This window comes from Nipponia nippon, unplaced genomic scaffold, assembly GCF_047370975.1.
Source record: "Nipponia nippon isolate SJK-2023a ecotype South Korea unplaced genomic scaffold, ASM4737097v1 scaffold_3, whole genome shotgun sequence".
Lineage (NCBI taxonomy): Eukaryota > Metazoa > Chordata > Aves > Pelecaniformes > Threskiornithidae > Nipponia > Nipponia nippon.
The window spans coordinates 51337169-51363116 of NW_028262347.1; the positions used below are offsets into that span (position 1 = coordinate 51337169).

Consider the following 25948-nt stretch of genomic DNA (forward strand, 5'->3'; position numbering starts at 1 on the left):
CACTATCATTAAAACAGCCAACCAAAACTTTGTTTCATTACCCCCTCCGTCCCCCTCCACAACTGACTAAACGGAGGAAGGCCTGCAGAGAGGAAACGCAGGGAAGAAAGATAACGTGAAACTTTCAAATGATGCAAACCAGCCCACTAAACAACAGAAGAGCTAAACTTCAACGCGCCTTTTTTTTTTTTTTTTTTAATTATCAAGTCTTCACTACAGAAACAGTACAATGCATTTGTCACTGTAATCATATTAAGATTTATTTTTAACCTGGCAGTGGGTGTGAAGTAACTGTCATGCCAAGTTCATCTTGAGATAAACTTAAGAGTTGAAGGCAGAGAGCGCATGCCTGAGGAGCGGGGGTAGGAAAAGTCAAACAAACGTAACAAGGTTGGAGTTAACAGCGTTTACACTTGAAGGTACTGGCCTTCTGAAAAAGTAATTTCTTATCCAAAAGGACAAAACATAGAATAGGTCTGTTTTAATTACCAAATGGAAAATATGTTAACTTAAAAAGTAAGCCCTGAAATTTCACTCCAAAAGGTGGAAGGTATTCAGGCAAGACAACTTTTTATACAAGTCGGTGAATGACTTAAAATTAGAAACTGCAGTAATAGTCATTTAGTGCACCAGAACCTAATTCCTTCTAAAACTAAATCCATTCACTGCTAAATAAAAACAGAATTGCTGTTGCAAATAATATATACATTGCTTTGATATCTATATATATCTGCAAGAAGTGATTCATATTACAAACATATTTAGCATATAGTACTATGCAACACTGCTGAAGAGTACTGCTTTCATCAGTCTGTTGAAAGACAAGTCACCTGAGTCGTCCTAGAAATTACTGTTTGAAGCAATGCAGCAACCCATTACAGCGAATTTTAAAGAGAGAGATTTTCTACTTAAAAATGAGCCTTTCAAACATTACAATCTTACTCATTAAAAAAAACTTGCCATGCTTTGGAATTATGTGCTTATTTCACTGCAAAACACCATTTGCAACTCTAGACAAAAGTTGCATATGCTGCATGACAAAAACCAAAAGATTATTCTAGTTATACTGAATCATCCCAGCTTCTTACCATGATAATTTTTCCTTTCAGAAGCAGGGAGGCTATTGTACACTTTCTGAAATGCTGGCTTACAGCTTCTAGTTCTACATTATATTCTGGTCCAATAATAATCTTCTGATACCACTTTTTACTGCTTAGGCAAAGGTAATTGTCTTCACACAGCTACTTGAAGAGGATGGCACTCACCACCATCCCTGGAAAGCACATTCTTTCCAAACCAGAAACAGTCTTAGCTTATTCTAGACTTAGACAGCATCCCACTGGGTACTTGTCCGTATGAAAATCTAGTTTAGACAGTTTTAAACGCTTCTGAGTACATATTGTTGCTGAATTACTGCCTGATAAAACATTCCCAACTTGAAAATGTTTAGGAAATTTTATTTATTCTATTAGTATACACTCCCCCTAGAGCTGTGCAGCTTTTAAACAATATTTGAGGAGGATACAACCATCGCTGCTTTTGTTTCCTCCCACCCCTCCTTCAGTGCAGCTTCCTTAAATGAGCAAAGGGCCGTGATATCTGAAATAATTCTGACCCTGTTGTGAATCATCTGCGATCAGCCCACGCACTTCCCCTCTGCAGAGGCCCGGCCCTGACTCACAATTCCTCTCAGTTCTTCCCATCCCGCACGCAGCGAAGCGACCGGCCCGCGTCAGTCTAAGGAGCAAAGGAACAAGTTTAGTTGTAAACCAAAATAGGTACTGACCAGACTAAACCCTCGCTTAGCTGCTGACTGGGTTAAGTGCACCTGCAGGTACCTAATAGCCGAATGAAGATAATTTCAAATGGATGAAATTAAAACTTCTTGTAAATTTAATGGGAAGAGAAAGAACTACATGATCTAAATGTGGTCACGTATCTTACTCCTAAGGCTTCAACCAATATTCATCTTGGATCTGTTCTCCTAGAACCACCAGCAAAGCAAAAATAAGCCATAATCCCTTCCGCTGAGGTACAACTCCCAGCTAAATACACCTGCAGACAGCTCAAATATCAGTTTAATTTAAGGGGAAAAAAAATGTTTGTGCTTGGACGCTTTTCAAGGAACACACACACACACACACACACATCCTACGGGGAGGGGAGGAGGGAAGGGGAGGAAGTTTCACATTCTGGAGAACAGCCAGGCTGCTATATGTGACAAACTGTAAACACGACTGCTAGGAATACAGATAAAGACAATTTCACAAATACAATATTTAAAATATAAACAGGCAGTCTTAACTGCCTACAGCCTATAAACTATTAACCATAGACTGTTAAGTTAAACTATAGCAATGATCGTTAATGAAGACCATGAGTAAGTGTGGATCGTGACATTTTTCAAAGATATGATATTGCTTCTGGAAAGCTGCCACGTAGTTCCACACCTTTTTCTCAGGTAGTAAAATCATTTATAAGTGTTTAACAATATAATATCATTAATTTTTTACAACAATAAATGATTTGACTGTGGCATATTCCCAGAATATTATTTCAAAGAATAGGCTGGGTATCAGAGCAATGTTTCCTTCCAAACCAAAACTATTTCATTAGCCTGTTTAATAAAATGACTACAGCTGCAATTCATGGTCAAATGCCTCAATCAGCAATTCTAAAGCACTTCATAGACTAAAAATTTATCAACGTATTCACCACAGACTGGTCAAATATTAAAGGTTTACAGCTGGAGAAAGAGGAGTTGGAGGTTGAGAGAATTTTTCACAGCCAAACAGTAGGTCAGCCGTAAGCCAGGACCAGAGGTCAGGCCTTCCCTTGCTCCAAGACCCGTAGCTATTTTATTCCTCGATATGCACATTACATTCTTTTTCCAAATCTACTATGAATTATTTTTCATAATATTTGGCTACAATATACAAAAAGTCTAAGTTTAATATATATATTAAAAACTATATATTGAGAGGTTTTTATAGATCTAATTTTGCAAATGTCTTCTAAAAATGGAAACATATTAAACGAGAATTTCCCACTCTTTTAAGTGCCTCTGGAGGGATACATAATAGGAAAAAAAAAAAATTATGTTTGACCTCTTATCTGCTTTCTCCAATAAGAAGCTGATCTCATGGCTGCAGAAAAGTTACAGGTGCCTCCTGACAACCTCCTACTTGCTCTCAGAGTCCTAATAAGGACAGAACTGGGGCCTAAGTCAGATGCACAGATCTAAAGGCTCAGGCAAAAGCCCGAAGGCTTAAGCTTTTCCTTGCTCACACAGCATGAAGTCACACACTAAGCCTTGCAAACGACAGAGCCATCCCAAAAAGCACGTTCCTCTGCTGGACCAGAAGCTTCGCTGCCCATACTGTAGCAGGAGGGGAAACAAAATCAAAGAGAGTGGTAGGTAGGTTTTGGCAAAAGAACAAAATTAGGAACAAAAATGGACAAAAGAAATGACAGCAAATAAGCCAGGCAGCTTATCCTTACAGCAACAGGGTGCTGCAGAGGAGGTCTTCTCACTTAGCAAACCAAACCATTTCAGAAGAATCCCGCAACAAAGAAGCACAAGTGGCACCAATCCTGCCTTACTCCTTTTCCAAGAACACCAGATGTTTTTTGGACACAGAGCATCTCAGACAGTGGTGACAAGCTTGTTTCTCTTATGTCACTTATGTTTTACATCCTTTTTTTTTCCTGCAAGTGCCCTTAGGGAAGAAACAGCACTTCTGGCATCTTCGCAACCCTTGTTTACCCTCTGGAGGCCAGGCGTGAACCATCTCACAAAGATGCATACAGATGAGCTGGTTTGATTTAAGCCCCTTTGTTTTCAGGAGTTTCTAACAGCATTTTACTGGAATCTTGTCCTCTAAAAGAACATTATGATAGTTACAGAAATACAGAGAATTCAAGATTACATCTAATGTTTGGTTCCTCCCTCAGGCAACCCCATTCACCAAGTATGTTTGAGAGAGTATCAGTGTGCAAAGCCAGCTAAGTCCCTTATCTCTATTATGACCAGCTTATTTCATATTACAGAAGTGTCCCCAAGCGTTTGTCATTTTCTAGAGAACTTTTGTAGTCTGTCTACAACAGAAGCAGCCAGGAGTACTTACAAAGTGCAACAGTGTCCAAATAGGCTGGCACCCTAGTATCTTGCAAGAGTTGTTCCATCTAACTTGACTTTGTCAATATAAAAGAAAAAAATGCTAAAAAAAAATCAGTGGTACTTGTAAGCAGTTTGCAATCACATTCCCACCTTCTCAACTGCTTCAGACTCCACTTCAAATGCTCTAAGCAGTAGTAACTTAAAAGCCTTTTTCTTACATCAACAGTCCTGTTCCCTGGCTGTTCTAAGAGCCATGAGCTGCGTTAACTGGCATTGGTAGAATCAGAATCATGGAATTGTTTAGGTTGGAAAAGACCTTTAAGATCATCAAGTCCAACCATTAACCTAACACTGCCAAGTCCACCACTAAACCACGTCCCTAAGCAACACATCGACACGTCTTTTAAATACCTCCAGGGATGGGGACTACACCACTTCCCTGGGCAGCCTGTTCCAGTGCCTGACTACCCTTTTCGTGAAGAAATTTTTCTTAATATACAATCTAAACCTCTCCTGGCGCAACTTGAGACCATTTCCTGTTGTCCTGGTATTGTCTTGTCAGACAGACTGAGGAGAATACTATTAGTTTCAAATCATCCCTAATGGAAAAAGTCACTAAATTTCAAGTATTTACTCTCTGGATGGTTCAGAAGGTGTAACGGAGCCTCACCTCACCAGCCAAATCTTTACTATGGGTAAAACAGCCCAGCCTAGGGAGAATCTAAGTTTTAATTCCAGAAATCTGTCGGAGGTAGCTTGACTGGCAGTTAGTAATCCTGACACTGAAGCCAATGTAGTTCAGTACAGGTAAAATCAAAAGGGTAGTTTTATCAACATTTAAATATTATCCATAAGAAATAGATGATTAAATAAACAGATTTAAGAATGTCTGTGACAGACATACACAAATCCTCAGGCATACCACTCTGTGTAAATAAAACAACGTGTCTCTGCAACCTTTCTCAGGTATGGCAATTTTTATTTAATGAAAAATGCACACACACAATCAGAGCTTCAAAACTGGTGCCCAGTCTGACAAGGACACTCACCAAGCTTCATGGTGCAGGCCAACGGACTAGCTAAGGGCAAAGTATTTCCTCAACTCCTAGCCTAGCATCCTCTTCGTTAGACCAGGTTGAATACATGTCAATTGTTATTGCTAGCCAACAAAAACATTTCTAATGGGTTTTTATTTGGCAGGTAGAAACTAGCATACTGTCATGAACAGAGTTGCGCGTTATCCATTAAAACAAAGCAAAACACATCCTACAGCACATTTACAATGTGCAGACAACCTGAAGTTTATCCCAGAAACTTTCTAAACTCCCTACTACTTTCCCTCCCCCACATTCTTCCTCTGCTTGCCTCCGTCCTCTGCACCAATGGCCTTTGCTTCCAGTACTGCACGTTACCTGAAGAACTGGCACACTGAAAAGCGAAGACACCTTTAAGATATAAGTTATACGCCTGAAAAATATGATAATTGAAAATCATAGAGCTTAAAACTTGTTTCTTCCTTTAAGCAGTATTTAAGCTTGAGTTCTGTACTAGAAACCATGTTGAATATAAATATTGGCCGCAACTGCCTGACCCAGCTGTTAAAAACCGAGCCTCAACAGAATAAGAAAATCAATTACTAAAATGGGAAGGCAAAATAGGAATCAGCTAGTGGTGTGGTAAGTTTTTTGTTTCCTGAAAGATCTCCATATTACAGGACTATATACATCCATCTATAAGAGCCTTTGTTCCCAGTTTCACAGAACATGCTTCTCAACAGACTAAGATAGACTAACGCATCTGTTTGCAATATAACCACTGCTATTGCCCAAGGAAAAAAAAAATCATTATGCTTGCACTTAATAGAGTGACAAAATGGTACAAACACATATCACTTAGAAGCTGACAGAAAACACATAAAATGGAGCTAGAGAAAGCTAAATTCTTCATTAATTTACTATTATCACCTTCTACACAGCATGTTTAACAGATGACTGGTCTCCACAAGCATGGATTAAATACTTAACCCTTGCTGTGGACAACACATTGCATATACTACAATCACAGCTGTTATCAGAAAGTAAGCACCTGTCAAAGAATTGCAGCCTAAAAAAATACACTGCCATGGTGATGGATGCAACATCAGAGCTAATTAGTCAGATTACCTGAAGAATGTGTATTTTTATTTACCATTTCTAAAGGTAAACTGTTCCCACCTCCCTCCCCTTACTTTAAAAGTTATTCTAACCAAAGATTTTAATTTTTGTTGCTATAGTACAAGCTGGCTTATAAATATAATGCTGATTAAAACAAATGGATGTTCCATTTGCAATATTCAAGCAATACTCAGCTGGAAGACCACATACATTAATTAAGGAGATGCAGAAGGAATCACCAAAATATTCATCCATTATATAAAATCTGAAACTTTAAACTTCTGCTTAATTAATTAATTTTTATATTTTGAATACTTGGACACAGGAGGAAAAAAAAGTCACATACACTACAATAAAGCCTAAACATAGAACTTTAACAGATTAAACATAGAAAAGGAAGCTTTTTTTTTTGATACTTACAATGTGTAAGAGCTTTAGCACATCCACAAACCTATCAAAAAAGCAAGAAAAAGCAAACAGTTAAATTTTAATTGCCCAATTAAAATAAACTGAGTAGCTGTTAAATTTACCATTGACACTTACACTTTCTCTGAGCTCATGATCTCCTTGGCAATATGGTAAACCTTTGTTTTCTTTCCAGATGCCTTACTCTGCAAATAAAATTATATGTTATACTATGCACCTACTAAAGCTGTTGTAAAGATCATTTCAGATGAGTAGTTCCTCAAATCCAATGTAATTATTCTATAGTTATTTCTAATAAAAACGTTTTATACTGATTTGTAATCTCCTGGCTTTGAAATCTTCTGGCTTTTCAGGATCTGTGAAAAAATTAATTTAGCTTGTAGCTGGAAACAACAATGTTAGCTAAGAGTAGTTTTTATAACACTATCAGCCCTTCTATTTAATTATTACAGGAAGCACTGAAGCCCTAGCAAGGGACAATTATTGGTTAGCAAAAGTAGTGAAGTATGGATAATATTTGTATATTATGCAATTTTTTTCTGATTAATACAGCAAAAGTAATATTTGCAGTAAACTCAAATGGGTTTCAGGAGCATCTTAAAGACAATACATCTTTTCTTTACTGAAAAAGAAGACGAAAGGAGAAAAGTATCACACTGAAAAGTCAGCTTCTGACCATCTACTGAAGGAGTTGATGAGAAACATAGCAACCGTACTGCAAGCCGTAGAAGTGCGAGCCTTGTCATCTACCTGAAACACTGTGGAGATACGATGGTTTTTTATGTGCACACATTTGGCTTCCAAAAAATCAATGCTACTGTTCAACATCAGATATAAGGAGCAGGTATAGCAAAGCAAAAGGGGGTAGGTGTCAAGATGCAAATATGTTTTTCTACACAGTGTAACTCCTGTGTATAATTTCCCTCAGATAAAACACCTTTCTCCATAAAAGCTCTCATGGTTTGCCATATGCTTGTCTTCTGCCAGCTGTCACCACATCTATTAGATATTCAGGCTTTCATTTCAATGGGCTGCAAAGAAAGAGCGTGGATGAGGAGCACTAAAACATCGCAGGATACACAACACAGTGACGAATTACTAAATTCAAATTAATTTCTAAATTTAATAATTCGGTGTTGCATCACATGTATGCAAAACACATTATTTATTTTATATACTACATAGACATCTTCACACAGAACTGTGATTTTACTTCTAAAGCTAAACTTATTTCCAAAAAACACTTAGATCTACCCAATGAGGGTCAATCGGATTCAGGCGAGATTGTTAACACCCATCCTCAGGCCTCTATGCCTTTTTAGAAAGCACAGCTGACACTCTCCTTACAAGACTGAATTCACAAGTAACCCAATTATGCAGAGCAAGGTATCTGCCATCACTGTCAACGTGACAGTTGCAAATGAGATGAAAATTAGTATTTTGAGAACAAGATGCTAACACTAAACAATTACAAAATGAAATATCACAGCCTGTTTTCAACCCTATTTGAAAGACTTTTCACATACCAGCTGGCACCGAAAAGGCCACTTTGCATTTGCTTAGCCAAAGATACTCTGGGCCTAAGAGAGTCTCTAATGGGAGAACCGAAGGGATACAAATTGGGCGCTCATACACGGCACTGGGAAGGAACTTTGTAACTCCTCTAACGGATAAAAACCATCAAAACAGCCAGATGCTTGTCGTAAGGAAAAATAAAAACAAGCCCAGCTGATGACCGATGCAGACTGCTTCATTCTCCTCTGCAGCTGCTCTCGCTGTTAGGAAGTTGGTTGTTAATCCCCAGCTGCCGGCCGCACGTGCTGCAGGCGGCTGAAGCAAGCTGAGGAGCAGATGCTTCACAGCAAGCGCCAAATTACTCCACGAAACCTGCCTGAGAAGCCTCATAGCAGGGATGCTTTCCTGTAAAGCTCCATCGTGAAAGGTTGCAGGCATTTCTAGAGGCACGCAAGGTAAGTTAACTTCTATACAGGTACAGTCCTGCTTAGTTTCACAGGAACAAGCTTTTCCCTCGACTCTCTTTCCCTCCCCCAATTTATTTCTCAGAAGATTTGGTTAAATGACAATCAGGTCTGACACATCATCAAGTCTTCCCTTCCAGCACTAAAAAGTCTTTTTTTTTTTTAAATTATCATTCAATTTAAGGAAAGGAAACAAATATAACTGCTATCAAAGGAAAGAGCTGCCAGGACTGGTGCTGAGGAGAGGCACTGGTCTATGGGCAGGCTGGTGTCAGGGTACCCAGGACTGAGAAGTAAGAAAGCAGGTATCCCCAAGGAGAGGGATAGGACCCCCAGAACTTCATTTCATCCTAAGTAGGTAGTGCTGTCTTCCTGCTCCTCATTTGAAGAATAAATAAGCTTAAAATAGGGGAAATCACTCCAACCTGGCACTCGCAGAAGCTAGCAGAAGGTCAGACCTCAACCACAACAGTCAAGTGTGGCTTATACTCCTCCAAGGGCCATAGAGGTGGCTCTGAAACCCTACAACAACAGGCCTCTAGCACACACGCCAACAGTCTCTCCTCAGCACCAGAGGAGTGAATTAAGGAACTTAAATGCTGAAAGGCAGGTCGAGCCCTTTGTGTTTCATGCCATTGAAAAGGAAGAATTAAAAAATGGTTCAGTCACCTGTCCCCTGTGCACCAAGCAGTGATTTCCCTGGTTAGCATGCAAGAACCTGCAAATGCAAGAAAGCTGTCTGCACAGAAATGGTTACTGGGACACAGCCTTTGCTGCATGGTCAAGACCCCCGAAATAGGACCATCGAGGCAAAACTACAGCTTCTGAGAGATTTTTCAGAAGGACCTTCTCAGACCTTGCAGCCTGGCCCCTTTTCCTTGGGCTTGACCGAGGCTGACAAATCAAAGGTTGATTTTAAATGTTCAGAGCACAAGAGACACTGTGCACTCCAGGATCTGTGAGGCATAGACAGCCTCATTAAAAGGTATTTACAAGTCTCAAAACTGAAGATCTTTAAACATACGTCTGTGCACATATCTCTGTTAGAGGGGCATGGTAGGCAGGTCTACAGCTCCACAAATCAGTGAAAGATTAAGAACAAATACGCCAGGCAACAAACGCTTTGTAGTAGGATATTGCTAAACTTGACCTCTTAACACCAGGCTAACGTACACATTAAATTACAATTTTAGGGAAAAAAAAACCCACTAAACAATAAGAATGATGAAAAGAAATATATAAAATTATGTTGAGTCAATGCCTTTTATTTGCAAATATCCCAACAGGTTACAACTTACAAAATAGTGCAAGAGTGAGGAATAGCTTCAGAAGATAAAGATAAAAAGATACCTGTTTATCTTCTTGAGGATCAGGCTCCCCTTTGCTGGAATCAGAATTTGTGTCATCATCTTCATCAGAACTGTTCATCATATCTTCTTCATCCGACTGAAGATCTCCCATTACCACGTTAGGATGATCATGGTGTTCTTCTAAGGACCTAAAATTAAAATATGTATAGTTGATAAACATACCATACTTTATTTAGGTAAAGAGCTTTCTGTTTTACCCCACAATAAATGGTCTTATCAGAAACATTGAAAATAAAAGTGGGTAGTCTGAAGTTGATGATGACAGTGGTAGGCTTTTCCACGGTGGACTCATAACTCTGCAATGTTTTATCTATGCTGGTAATTATACAATGCTTGCTGACAGCAAGCAAAAGTCACGATAGCTTTGGAGTATTTATGTTACTCTTGTCAATCAGAGTTTGCCTGACGCAAAGTTTGATAAATCTAGTCCCTTATTGCTACGTGCATATATAGTGCAACATTTGTACCATGTGCCAGAAGGATAAAGAAAGATCATGGCTGTTTTGCTCTCCTCTATCTCGTAGCATAAGGACTCGTTCCAGATATGGTACTCAGACTGGAGCTTTCTGTCTGAAATTTTAGATGCATATATATACAGGGTTGTTTCTCAATGCATACATTAAACAACTGCATCAGGGATGTCAATATTGTAACTGTTCTGTCCAATGATTCTTAAAAACAAGAAAGCAGAATCTTTTGTGATTAAAAACTTTCATCCCCCAGAGATAGACACCTTCCAGGTAGCTGTCAAAGCCATAAAAATATAACCTTGTTCTGCTGCTGTACAATGATTATAGAGGTCTCTTTTCATTAGCTTCAGCTGTATTTGCAATACAGAAACTGCATGAGACAGGCACACAACCTTCTTCCTCTAACGAGCCTTGACAACTTCAGTACAGATGTAAGAAATGCAACTCTAGAAGAAAATAGAAAAGAAGGTAGGGAAAGATAAAGAAGAAAACAGATACCAGAGGGAACAGAGCCTTAAGTTTTGGGAAAGTTGCACAGAAACGCAGCAAATCCCTGGGCTCCTACTTTTAATCCTTAACAATATCTGATAATTGCCAAATACACTGAAGATGTGTCTAAATACACATAATCTGTGTTCAAGGTCTGCAAAAAGATGCTGGGATGCCACAGGCTTATTGTGATATAAGCCAGAAGTGATGAGCTACCCTACAAAACAAAAAGCAAATCCAGAAACCCTTGTCCCTAAGCTGTTGCAGCCAGCAGAGATCTCAATGTGCTGATCAACACCTAATTTTGTGCAGCCAACATCTGTTGGGGCTACACACTTCTCCATAATAGCTGCTCTCTGCCTCCCTACACGAGGGATGGTTACAGCTGATCTTTTCTTTTCCTAACTTTGAATCACAAGAAAGCAGGGATGGAGGGCAACTCTTCAGACTCACCACCTCCAACTGTGATAGTTACCAGAAAGAAAACCCGTCAGCATGGACCCCATGGGAGGTGGCTGCTTGTAACATGAATACCACGAGTACGGAATACTAGCTGTGTGAGAATGCTCCAGCAGCCACAGCAAGGTGTTGATGATTCAATGCTCAAGGAAGAGTTAAAAAAAAGAAAACAAAAACAACCAAACACAACCAAACGACACACAAATGCTGATCACAAATAGAAATATATTTAGAGATGAAAACAAGATAAGTTGGCCTACAGACAGACTTTGGTCAGCCATGAAGACGTAGAAAAGATTAAAATAGCTTGGCTCTATTAAGACAACACAGGAAGGACTCAGGAAACACCCAAGCAGTTACTGTCTCCCAGAATTAAATGGGGTGGGGGGAGGAAGGAGACTGCAAGCTCATTGCAAGTTCAAACGAGACTCTGAGCCAAGACGGCAGCACCCAGGGTGCAGAGAGACACCCAGTTATTTCAGTGTGGAAATTATCAGCTTCACACGGAAGGAGAGCATCCACCAGGGAGACAAGCACCGAGGACAACACTGCATGGAGCGCACTAGGGACGGTTCCCATGGAGCCTCCACAAACTTCAGGAAGGCAAAAAAGCGGCTTTTCACGGGAACTTCCCCTGGAACCACACTAGCAGGACACTAAGACTTCTGCAGTTACTTGTTAACTCCAGCAATTCAGAAAACTCCTTGTGCAGTCTATCTAATTCACAGTCAAATGACCTGCTGGCCTGAGAATGTTTATTTTAGCAGATGCCACCTCATATCCTTTTATTTTTTAGATGACAAACATCTTTATTTCATCTGCAGCATTACATGAGGTAGATATCTCCCCCTGCTTTATTCGAAACCTGCAACAGAAATAACTACTGCTACTCCTTCCTTTACTATCTTATTTACAGTTTTACCATGCACATCTGTCATTGAATCTACATCTGATCTGGGATTTTTTTATGCATGCAAAATGTATTGAGTGGTATATCTCCAGCCACACTGGAATTCACTTTTTAGTTGCTTATTGATCAACATTTACTTTTGTTAATAGACATTTTATTGCCTTTTTTCCTGTCCTTAATATTTAATTGCTGCTTTAGTTTCCTTTAACTAGGATTCCTTCTCACCAAGAAAACATTATTTCCACACTTGTGAAATCACCGTCCTTTTGCCTAAGCATGTTCTACAGGATGTCCGTTCCCAGATTTTGCTATCATTTTTCATTTAAACATTTCAGGGCAACTGTGCTAACACTTGTAATTTTAGAAAACCTGCCCTTTTTGAAGTCAGAAACAAGCAGATTTCTAGGTGAGGCTGTATTCTGCTTGCACAAACATAAACCTTGTCACCACTGAAGGATGAAGATCAAACTAGCTGGCCTGTGTTGGGTGAAGAATTTTCTAAATGAACGATTAATTGGCTTACCTAATAGGAACTTTCAGTAAACAACTAGTAGAAGTTTTTAGTAATTAACTACTGATGATTTAGGATGTTTAATAAGTGTCCACACATGAGAGCCACTCACCATATACACTTTTTTTCTTCCTGGGAATCACAACAAAGTTTAAGCAGTAAGCTCCTTTTCTTGCCTTTGTGGTGCATATGCACCTACTATTCCTGTAACGAAAACTATGAGAGCTGAGAGAACCATCTACCACATCTTGCCTACAGTATCTGCCCCACCAGTCAAAGCACCTCAGAGTAATCCCTATATGCCTTTATCCTGTATCTGCTCAGCTCACAGCCTAACACAGCCCTCAGGTTCTTCCACCTGATTCATTTTGTTGAGGTTTTTTTGGTGTTGTGTTTCTTTATTTTCTTCTTTGTTTTCTAAAGAAAAACCACAGGGGACGATTAGATGACGAATGATCAAAAGTCAGTTCACACCCAGCCATTTTCCAGAATCAAACAAGCTGCCAGCGTAGCAATAGGATGCAATAGTGTAGCCATGGGCAGACGCACTCCGGGTGGTATCTGCGGCTGTGCCCTCTTCTTCAGAAAAGATGGTGACAAAGTCACTGTGTTGATCTGCCTTTATCAGCCATGTACTGGAAAACACATGACTCTCCTTGTACCTTACGCCTTAACCTTTCATCATAAATACTATGGCTTTTCTGTTGAAACGGAAAGCAGTTTTGTGTTTACTGATTACTCTTTCTGTACTTTTACCTCTGAAGTAATCTGTAACGTAAGTGTATACACAGTTCTCTTGAAGCTACCTCTAGACGAAGTGAAACCCCTTGTAGCCTTTAAACAAGTTTGGAAATAGTTGTAAATCTTTAAATAAACAGAATCTTTTCTACCACATATCAATTCCCCTTTTCCAAAATACCACAGGCATGCAGTCGTGGTTATTTTTAAGCAGCTCTTCTGATAGGCATTTTGGGGATACTGTGAACTATCTCTATCTTGTTCCCTCTTCATCACGATTCTTTGTCCTACCCACAGCACTACCAAGAGAAACTTCTGCATTATCAGTCATGTGAAACACTATCACTGCCAACTCACTGTGCTGCCCACTGAGTAAGAATATCTTGCCGTATCTTGTGAGCAAGGTACCTAAATATAGATGTGGGGCTTTTTTATTTGACACATAAAATGAAGGGATCATTAGTTTGCCTTGGAATGAGCAGTTTATGGGATGAAGCATATACATTGTGCTGTATTTTCCTAATGTGATAGTAAAATAGTAATGAAACCATGCCAGTCCTAGTCAGGCATACGACAAGATAAACTGTCAAAACTTAAGAACTGCCATCAAGCTATTACAGCCAGAAAACTAAATCTTAATCAGCATAAAAACCTCTTATTGTCTTCAAAAGATGATCAAGACTAGTTCAGACTAGCTTATTTGTATTATTATAGAAGCTTCAGATAAGCCTGAGGCTTCATTTTCAGGCACTATTGATTTAGACACTGCACAGGACACTATAGCCTGAAGTCACAATTAACATTTCAGTCTCAGTTCCCAATTCATTTAGAAGGCAATTAGTATTTTAAGCTTGACTGAGATGATTCAGAGAGATTCTCCACCTTGGAATGCCCCAACATTAAGTATTTTATAGTATATTGGAATTACTTCAAGTGTCAGCATCACCATAACTACTAAAAAGCAAGTTTCCACAGTTCCAAACTATTTGTTAAAATAGATTCATCCACGCTGCGGCTTTACACACATTTGCTTGTGATCTTCATTATTTTTAGATGTTTCTTCTACTTCCAGTAAGTAGTCAAAAATATATAGGAATGCTGAATGAACAGAACCTTGAATACAACACTCTGCTAAATTCTTCTTTTCTCATCCTTTCGTTATTTTAGAAGGAGTGTCCATTCTACTCTGCTTTTTGCAGAGTGTCTCAGCATCTTTATCGTTCTTCTGTCTCTTCCTACAGTATTTCATTGCATCTTTTTGTGGGTGTTTCTGTTTGTTTGTTTATTTTTTAAGAAAGCCTTCAACATACAGGCAAAATTACACAAACTGAAGTTCCTACTCGACTGAAAAATACACACCAAAACATCAGAGAGCCAATAAGCATACCCTACTATAACATTTCATCTCAAATCCTTTTTGTATTGTTACAGCATTTCACAATCCTTTCACAGCTGCTTGCATCTCACTTTCCTCTGGAGAGGTAACAATTACTATTGCTTGTTCATCCATTTTCAGTTTTTAATATCACCAGTCCCTGCAATCAATTTCAATAATCAAGGCATGCTCAGCTGCCTTTTTTTTTTTTTTTTAAGACCTAAAAGCACACTGGCTCTCTGTGGAGGCAATAGCTGATAATGCTGTTATATTTTTTCATAGTGCCTCATAGTGCGTAATAGCTGCAGGTAAGGCAGCAAGCCTCACTGCCCGATTCCCCCAATGGATCCTAGCTGTATGCTTCTGGGAAATCTCAAGGATAAAAGACTTAAAAGACTAAAGGAAAAAAAAGTTCTATGGCATCTTTTCTGTTAGGTCCTATCTAAATTCAGAATCTCTCTTTTGAGGTATAAAGAAGGGCTGTAAATATAGAAATCAAGTTAAGATCCCAAAACAATTTAAGAAGCAATTATCTGATTTGGGTGCTCAAGACAACAGAAGATACTCTTGGAAAGCCAAAGCAAAAGTGAAATTATTGCTTTGTTAAATAATTGCTTGATTTTGTTTAGTGAACTTCCATTTGTTTTAATTTAATGCTTTTTATTTAAGACAGTTCAATGTCTTTAATATTTATTTACTGCAGGTTTTTGGAAAAAAGGAAATCAGTTCTAGAAAGCAAGCATACTTGCCAAGCACAAAAATAATAATGAATACTAACAAAGATCACGAGTGAGCTTCTCTGGAAGTTTTAAGAAAATATATGACAGGATTAGTGATCAGCAAGATTAATAAAGGCACCGATTAATGTACTTTTTGGATGCGTTACATTTTGCTGCAATACCTCAGCTCTACAACCATCCTGAAGAAGCCAACATCAGCACGTTTCCTTTCACAAACCAGTCTGGAAAGCATAAAGATGAACTTCATATCATCCCAGATGCATCTGGATCCTAACCCATCATATTCACCTCATCATTTAAACTTCAGATTCTCTGACCAATGGTGACTGTCTACCATAATAGCTAAAAAATTCCCTCCCTCATCATCCTCTTCATGTCCCCCTGCTTTTCATTTCTCCTTCAGGCATACCAGACCATTAAGCAGCAAATGAGGATGAAATGCAGGCTGGACCAGGTGGCTTACTTATCTGAGTTATTCCTACAGCATCAGTCACCTCTCTGGTTTAATGACAGCTGCACAGATGGAAAGGGCTGAAGCTGAGATCACGTCTCTCCTCTCTAGGTATAGCAGACAGGGTGAGAAAGGCTGGTGAATACTGCTGCGGCTCTTGCAATGCCGGCTTGGCTGCCAGCACTGGGGACTGGTCGCCTTATTGCAGCCAAGCTGCTTGGGCTTCAGCTTCTCTGCCAAAATTGGTGGTTTTTCACAGTGAGGGAGTGAGATAGCAAGGTATCTTCTCAAACAGGATTTTACACGACAGCGTTAAAGTTATGACATTTGTTCTTCTGCAGTGACAACTCAAAAATTTTACTAAAGTGCTTTGTATTGTTAGGACTAATAACAACAAAAAAGGCAACAGACAAGAAGTTTTTATTGGTCTGATGCTAAGGAACATGATAGGCAGTTCATCTTGATCTCCCTTTTATTTATATTTAAGACCACCTGAACAGATTGCGCCTGTGAGATTCCTTAGTTCCTTTTGCAAGCTATCCTTCCATAGGTGATGTGGTTGAGGAATGACACCGACCTCTACAACAATCTTTAAAAAAAAGCACCACAAAACAAGAGGCAAACAAACTAGACCAATGAATCCACAATTATTTGCATCACTTACAACTGTTGTGCTATATTCTCTTTGGGATGGTTAGGGAGCTTTAAGGATACAATTACAAACATAAACCCTCCTCAAGAATCACAGCTAGAAAACAGAGACAACCCACATCCAGCTGAGCAACTCCAATTGAAAATGATTTGTGCACATCAGGTTACTTTTTCCAATTGCAATTTAAAGACTTCAAGAACTCAAACAGAATTATTTTAAATAATGTCATATGTAGTGTATGCATGCATAAGCATCTATGTATTTTATAGGAAGTCAGGACCCTTGATGATCGTGATACACTGTCAAAAAAAGAAGCTCAAGGCAATCTATTTAAAATGGATTTTGGTTCAGAGCTGCTTGTGTGCTTCGAAAGCTGCCTGCTGCCTCCCAGGCAAAGGGCTGGCTGCAGAGAGAGCGCAGGTGGGAACGCCGGGAGTTTGCTCCTGCCAAGAGAAACGCCAAGCACTGCCCTCTTTGTCCCGGTCTTTACTTCTGGCGTTCCCTGCTCACACCTGGGTTTTCTGGGCAAGGAGGATATCACAAACACTGCTGAGAGCTGCCACCACATTTAACCTGTTAGATCATGCCACTGGCAGCTTCTTCTATACTTGGCTGAGCATGTTGCAAACTGCAACACCTGACTTGTTGGAACCAAGTTACCCTAGCATTTGCAGCCAGCGACATTTAGTTTAGCATTTGCTATCCTCAGGCCAAGACAGCACTTATTTCTTTACTCAACAAGAAGAAAAAAAAAATAAATCTGACTTGCATTCTAAGCAGAAAATAGGCAAGACATTTGTCATGTGTTTCGCATTTAATCAATTTTGTACCTTTTTTTTTTTTAAGCAATCCATTCCGTCAGTCACCCTACTTCAGGCATACTATGATCAGTACAGTTGTATGCATATTTCATTGCATGATTTTAAAAAGCACAGTTTAAAAAAGGTGCAAACAGCTCTCAGATTATCTCCATATTTAGCTGCAATTTGAAAACACGAGCTCCCGCAGCCAGAGGCGTCCAAGGACCGCTCTCGCCGCAGGCAGCCTCCCATGCTCACAGGAGCGATCTTCAGTTGAGACCATTTGTTGACAATTCCTCAATTCCTTGGAAAGTTCAACATAAACACACATGCATACTTCAGATGTTTCCACACTAACCATAGAAAAGCCAAATTTAAAAAAAGAGAGGTCTCAGTTTTAAGTCTTCAAGAGAACTGGGGCCCAGAGTGGGCCAGTTCAGCTCCCGAGCAGTGCGGCACAGCTGCCGTCGCGACGAGCAGGGGAGATGGTCACATCACCCTGCCTCTGCTGGGGCGGCCCCAGCAAAAGCACCGAAGGGAGATTATGCCAATGTGGCAGAATAGCATCCAAGAAGATACAAGGAGACGGTCCTGAGCATTGGTACTGGAAAGTGAAACACTGTGGCAAAACCCAGGGATTTAAACCCTTGCCTGGAGACTTGTACAGGGGAAGGAGTCGCTGCATCAGTTCTTCCCGTCACCGCCCAAAGCTATGATGGATTACCTGCCTCCCAGGGCAGGTAAAGAGGGAAGACCTGGCAGAATTTACACCTTTTTGCCTTCCCTTATCATTAATTCTCCTTTCCTAGGGATGCAGTGCTCAATGGCCAAGACCTTTGGAAAAAACTCCTGGCATGGAAGTGATAAACAATATAAAACAGGACCACCAAAGTACAGCACTCATTTACAATCAGGACCTGCTATTCCAGCTTCTCTCAATTCACAAAACAGACCTTATTCGGAAAACTTTTATTGGGAAAGGACAGCAGGATCAGAAGAAAAATAACACTTTACTTTTCAGTCACACATTAAAAAACCCCACAACACAACTCCAGCACACACTGAATAGACTTCTAGAAAACTATAATAAAGATGTGACAAAATCTCAATCCGAATGTATCAAATAGGAAAGGGAAAATTTAGACCAAGTGAGAACAAAACCTACTATTAATACCCATTTCAAACAAAATTGATTTTACCTTGCCAGAGCTACCATCACATTCCAATGCATAACTACTGCTCCACTAAAATCAGAGTTAATGCATGGCCCTAAATATCTTCTGTATTGACTCATCATTATTTTTATGATTTTTGGGCAACTTTATCCCTGAAATCAGGGCTGTAATACCTCTCTTCAAAAGGTTGCTCATCCAATTTAGAAATAACGCACAACCTATTGCACTCCATTTTTTACAAGTCAGATGCCTACAAGATGACAAAAGAGAGCTAAGTAGCAGAGCACTCAAAAGGTAGTGACTTAGATCTAAAATAAACATGGAGTGACTTAACTCTTAAACACACGACTGTCTGCCCGAACGGGAGCTGACGCAGCTTCCTGGGTAGTCTGCCGGAAAACAGAGGATGAAACAGTTTGGTTGAGACCAACACAGACTAGCTGTAAAGAATAATTGAGCTGCTTGCAAGATTGGGCTTGTGCTCTCTTTTCCTCTAATCTTGTGCACAGATTAGAAGAAGAACGGGATTTAGACACTTTTTCTAAACTTTTCAGCTCATCTCAAAATCAATACAGAACATCTGACCCTCAGGAATACCACTGGGGGGAAAAATACCCAAAACAGAAAAATCAACGGAACTCTGTGCAGTTGAAATCACTAAGCCATAAGGCACAGGTTGTAGCTATCAAAGTGGCAGTTTTGATAAAAACTCCTTTTATTTATTTACATTCATCCTAGAGATTTTTTTTAGTCCACTTCTGCTTGAGTAGAGCAGTTTATCATAAGCATGCCGATATTTTAAGGACAAATTAAAACTTGTGTAAACTTAATATCTCTAAAAGAAACTTCTTGGATTCTAGCATCTAAAATAAAACCTGCATTCCTTAACCTAAGTTCTGTGTAGTGCACTGAAACAACAGAGCTGCATAGTTTTATAACTCTGTTCATTAAAACTTCTTTAACTGGAGCAAATGTAAATGTTACGTAAATGAATCATGTTAATATCACTGTTGGCATTTAAATAAAAACTGAAGTTAATATTTCGCTTCCTTGCTTTCCCAACATTTATTTTATGCCACACACCCCCCCCCCCCCCCAAATCTTACTGTTTTACATATACAATTACATTAGGCCTTGCTGCAGTTAAAATATCACCATACAAACCAGAGTACCATGGAGCTTCACAAGCATATTTCCTGAGACAATGCTGAAAATAACCCACAGGAAAAGGCTGTTGTTGAGCATATAAATGGGTCTTTCATCAATCCTCATGTCACATTTGACTCTCCATTCTACATCTGAGATACCCTCTGGAGCTACATTTTGTTAACCTGCGATTTACACCATGGTTGGCAACTGGAGACAGAGCACGTGTGTTGGAGATGGGGGAGAAAGGCCAACATCCAGCGACAAATACGCAACGTTAACTTAGCTTCCCCCATCTTAAGGAAAAGGAAATACAAACGAAGAATGCCAAAATTAGGAAAAACACAAACACGGAATAAAAGAGGAAAGAAAAAGATAAAGCATTGGAGATTAATTTATGAAAGTGCGTGACACCCGAGTTCCTGTTATCCATAAACAGGGGGGTTAGGAAGCAGGCTAAAGGACGCAGGGGTTTTATGTGCTGCTTTACTTACTTCAGGCTCCCCCACATCAGACTAAGCCACATTTCGGCTGAAGGCAAGAGCTGACACACTGAGCTGAAGCCACGTCACCCTGAGGCAGGACGAGGACATCCTTGTATTGTACCAGGGGGATCAATGGGAACAGCACAGTTAGGACATTTTTGCCATCTGTGGCAAGCACTTCTTTGGCGTGAAACAAAAGATAGCGTGGTTTACCCTCAAAACGGCTCTTTTACTGCATGTGGACTGCATATACTCCACCTTAACGTACTCCACGTACTCTACGTTAACGTGCTGTAATTTTCTAGACCGCGCAAGACACTGACAAAAGTAACCACCAAACCTTGTGGAGAGCGGCAGAGGGATTCGCCCAGCAGCGCACCCCAGCAGCACCTGCCTCGTTGCCGCCGCCACTGTCAGCTCTCACACTCACCAGCGCACCCAGCCCCAACTACACTTGGTAAAAAGATAACATCAAGAACTTAAGCCACATTTATTTTTATGTAGCACTTGTAATATCATTCGATAAATTAGAAGTCTTTCATTATTGCACCTCCTGTGCACAGTTTCCCTGTGTGCTGCGTCCGTGTCAACCTCCTTCACCCACCTCTTTCTTTTACCAAAATCAACGGGGAACCCTTGAAAAGAGGGATGAAAAATATCAAAGACAAAAATTCTTTCATGGCAATCTTTGAGATCTTCACAATTGTTTTCATTTGATAGACCTTTCAAACCTTTTCAAGACTGGACTGTAGACTAGAATAATGGACTTAGTATTGGAAAAATGAGTTCTCCAACTCCTTTCTCTCCCTCATGGGAGAGGGAGAGCATCAGACCTCAGAATCTTTCCTAACATCAAAACAGATTAAATCAGCACATCTGAAACACATTTGGATGAGAATGTGTCAAGACTCTTAAAGCAAGGAAGTTCCTATTTATTCTGATTTTAAAAAAAAGGGGGGGGGGGGGGCGAGGATTGGTGTACTTCTCCCAGATTGCTTTAGAGGATTTAAGTATTTTCCCAGAGTGCATATCATCTTCTTACAATATATGCATTTTACTTCAGGTTGTACAGCAGACTAAACTGTAAAGCTGTATGACTGAAAGCCACCCTGATACTAAGGAAAACTCCTTCTCTTACTGGAAAAGCAGACCATGGAGACGCTGACTTGCATATAGTTTCTTGCAACGAAAAAAAAGAAAACCCAAAACACCCAACACGCTTTCCTGAGCAAAAAAATTCACTGCGAGTCTTTCATGTAGTTTCACGTGCTACCCTGCTACTATAAAATAATTAACTTGGCACTACAAAATAGAATAATTCCAGACCCAAGGTCAGTGATTTGACTAACCCTTGGGAAAGAGAAGGAGCTCCGAGAGTGGCGTACAGCCCCAGGATGAGGGTCCCACCATCTGCATGCACCCAATTCCTTCCCAAAGTCCTTGTGTCAGAACATCAATACCCCCACGCAACAGTACTACCACTTCTCACCAATATTTCCGTTCCTCACTGATCTGGACTCTGATTAGAAACCCCTAATTTCATTACAGAATTTGTTTCTTCATACTCCGTAAAAGCAAAACATGAGAAGTCAGCAAGATGGCACATTCCCTATGTCCAGTAGCCAAGAATTGCTTTGTCCATTCCCTACTCCCGAGCACCAGAGCTGGGACTGCCAGATAGGCTTTGCGTTCAGCCTCGCGGGGGATGGGAAGCGGAGATTGGAGCCATCTGACTCACTCTTTACTGACAAGCCCTCGGAGTTGGCAGAAGCCTACCAGCTGCATAACATGTACGTGAGAAAAGGAGGTAGGGAGGGGAAAGGAAAAAGGCAGGCTCAAGGAAGCAGAATACAAAAAGAAAGCCGGTGATAACACATGACCGAAGATAATGAAGCCTGATAGGAAAGCTAAATAGCATATTATCAAAGCTATTCCATTAAAACCTGAGGTACAATTGCAGAGAAAGAATTTAACGTACAACTAAGGGTGGCAGAAGCCAGCTAGAAGCACAGGGGGAGATGGGAAGACAGGACACAACTGCAGAGCTGATGGAGGAAAAGTAACCTGCCTCCTTCAGATCAGAAAGTAATCCATTATCATCTTTAAGAAGCAGATGAAATAAAAAAAAAAAATCTACATACCTGGCCTCTACTTCTCAGGAAATTATATCCTTCCATAAAATTCAGTAAAAAGAAAATGTGGTTTTTAATGTATAAATGCAACATTTTCAATACCTAAAATGTATTTCGTCTATTCAAATCTCAGCACAAGTGTTTGAAAATGGCTTTTAAATGGTATGTAGACCTTGCACTATTTTATGAATTTAGTGTTTCTCTTGAAATGTTTTTGAATGGGAATTTTTCAATTGCAAAAAAAACCCCTTCCTTAACATAGCCATTGCCTAAACAACACCACATTTATCTGGTGCAATACTGCCCATCAGAAGCATGTCTCAACCCTAACTAAGTTCAGTACATCAAAGAGGAATATGTATCAAAGCAAAGCGCTTAACCACACAGATTTCAATACTAAATTCAATATTCCAGGAAGGCTTTCATGGACGCTTAATTGACCTCTGGGGACTCAGTCACCAAAGCAGAATTTAGTCCAGAAAACGAAACTTATATTTTGCATTGAGATGTTAATTTCTGGAAAACTAATGGATTATTCTAAACCAGCAGGGGTGGGAAAAATAGGAAGCAGTATTTAATTAAACCAACATTAAGATCTCAAAGGACTGTTGGCACATGATACTGTCCCCCCCAAGCCATTTCCAAAGAAAAATCCTAGCCAGAAACACAATGACACAGCTATAAATTTCGTCAGACTCAATTAGCAGTCATATACATCTTGAAAGAACACTGTCAAAAGTAGCCAGTAAATACAGTATGCTATTCCCTGAAGGGTGAAGGAGCAGACTCACTCAACCTGAACTACATTTCTCTTGCCTAGAGCAACATAACAAATACCAAAAGGAAGCCCACAAGATCCAGAAAAGTTTAAGTTTCTGTTTTCTGCAGCATGACAGATGTTCCAAGGCATGTTCAGTGTTCCGTTGCATCTTTAGATTACTGGACAAATTTTCTTTGGTTTTAAGGAAGATTTTACTGTCTTCCTCAGAATAAAGGTCTGTCACGAAAAAGAGGATAACCAATGCATAAATATTTCTCTTTCATTAGGAGGTTTTTAAAACATGGTGTTATTTCAAAGCAGAACCATTTCAACCACTGGTCTCTGACAACATTAACTGTGGCGCTACCAGCAGCACTGACTTTTCACCTCACTTTTCAGGCCTGAACCATTCATGTCTCAAAAAAAACAAACCCAAAGAGCTGCTTTCCCTGTTGTTATCTGCAACCGGATAATGATATTTAAAACTTCTTTTACATTTAACAGTACATTTTCTATCCCACAGCATCTATTCTTCACTCACTTTGTTTACAGAGTCCTCATAACAATGCATTCACCTTCATTATCTATTTTAAATTGGTAGTCAAACAGGTAGACTAGGACAAAATAAACAATCCTTTAAAAATGTTTCAAGGGAGTTCTTTTTTCAATAGTGGAAACAAAACATGCATTATCTGCTCCCAATGTATTGTCATTACTTTATTAAGAATATTCCCCTGAACTATTTAAAACCAGCAAAACCCATCAGTCTCCTATCAGCAGCATCTGTCTCACCTCAGTGGTTCACACACCGTATCAGGACCCTGGTTCTCTTCCTTTTAAAGCCAAGACCACCTTCAGTAGAAGGGAGGGTGCCATCAAATAACTCAAAAATCAAGTAGTAAGTGACAACTGATACCCCACCATTAATTACCCAGGCTTGCCATTTGCATTTAAATCCCTGCGGGAGGGCCCAAACAAACAAAATGTATCTGAATTTAATAGGACACATGAATTTAGGATAAGAGTTTCAGAAGCTATTGCCATTCTCCATTAAAGCATACTGGTTTCACCAGATGGAATCGGGAGGAAATTTCTCAGTAACCACTGAAGCACTGGGTACATTATGAAAATTTTACTTCTTCCTCCAGAAAGAAACGTAACATAGGGTAAAGACACCACCAAACTCTTCTGGTAATGGCAAGCCTGGCATTCAGACTTAATACACCGCATATGTGCTATTATGACCAGAAGTGTAGGCAATCAGTCTCTGAATTTCTCAGAAGAACAATCTCATTTGTACGTTGGCTTTAATCATAAGATAATTTGCTTTGAGATCCCCATTAGTGCATTACAGGAGTTTTATGTGCTATGATCTATGAAAAAGACCTAAGTGCATGTTCTGACAGGCTGGGTAAAAATGCAAGCGGTAATTATTTCAATAACTTCAGCACTGTTCTTCTAACTGGTTTTATAATACCACCTGGCCCAGGAAATGATAAAAGGCTCTTAAAGAACTCTGCAGAAAAGGTAAGGCGACATTGATAAAGAAGCTTCAAAGGATTTGAGATAACAACGGATGGGAAAACTGGAGCAGCTGCCTGCCTGGCTCTGTCCGGACGAGGACCCGTACACCACCCAAGCCAGAGCCAGAATGAACACCTGTACCTGCTCTGCCAGCAGCAGCTGATCCAGGCCAGGAGACCACTGCCCCACTGTGTCGCTTTTTCTCCGAGGGTTTTCTTTGTTCCCTGAGATCTGCTGAAGTAACTGCATGCATTAATTGTTTCCTAAGGTAGTTTCTGACTAAGTAATCTAGTTTAAAATAAACACTTACATAAAGGGTTCTGGATATGTTTTTCTACGGTGTGCTTTTAAAAGAAAAACACAACATAAACCCAGTTATGTCGAGAACATCCAGCTTAGGGAGCAGCTACAGTTGCAGATGTGCCAGGGTGCCAGAGATCATTTAAACCCTTAAAACACCATTGGTACTGGGGAAGGTTTGTGTGGAGAGGGCATAACTATAAACCTCTCACACTCAGCCAGGTAAGAAAACTACAGAATTTCACTCAAGGAGCAACTGCAGTCACATGCCTACCACACTTCATATAGCAAAACAGTCCTTTTTGTTTCCTAAAGCAAAGACATACGTTTGCCTGACCCAGAACCACAACACAAACCAAAATAGATTGCATAAACACATAAAATATATCCTTATTTAAGTTTGGTCTCACCCTCCTTAGGTAAACCAATTCAAGGGAATACTAAGAGAGTGTGGTCAAAACCCGCAAAAGATACCCAAAGATTAAATAAAAAGCATACACTCACAGTCAGGAACTTAAACTGTACCAAGACAAAACCAACAAACACCCTACTGCAAACAAGAAAAATACTCAACAACCAGTTGAATAAATATACCAATACCAAGCCCGTAACCAGAAATCCTGCTACCCGTGATAAAGCTTCATGCTTTCCATCAAACAGTCCAATGCTGAAAATATCAACTCTATAAACAATTATTAACACAGGATGCCACTTAAAATATTTTTCTCCTCCTATATAAGAGGACATACTCCACTAAAGAATGGCCAGCTCTCAGATTCTTTG

The 25948-nt window shown here is 39.8% G+C and overlaps 1 protein-coding gene across 2 annotated transcripts in view; it reads right to left on the bottom strand.

Annotated features, from left to right (window-relative positions):
• The window catches only part of FGD6 (FYVE, RhoGEF and PH domain containing 6), a 77919-nt gene that overhangs the window by 36046 nt on the left and 15925 nt on the right, over positions 1-25948 (bottom strand). For both annotated transcript variants that reach the window (XM_087766540.1, XM_087766539.1), the window contains exons 3-5: positions 10029-10176; positions 6817-6884; positions 6694-6724 (exon numbers count right to left, since the gene is read on the bottom strand). In XM_087766540.1, the coding sequence (XP_087622666.1) occupies positions 6694-6724; positions 6817-6884; positions 10029-10176 (247 nt within the window). The remainder of the gene's footprint in view (positions 1-6693; positions 6725-6816; positions 6885-10028; positions 10177-25948) is intronic.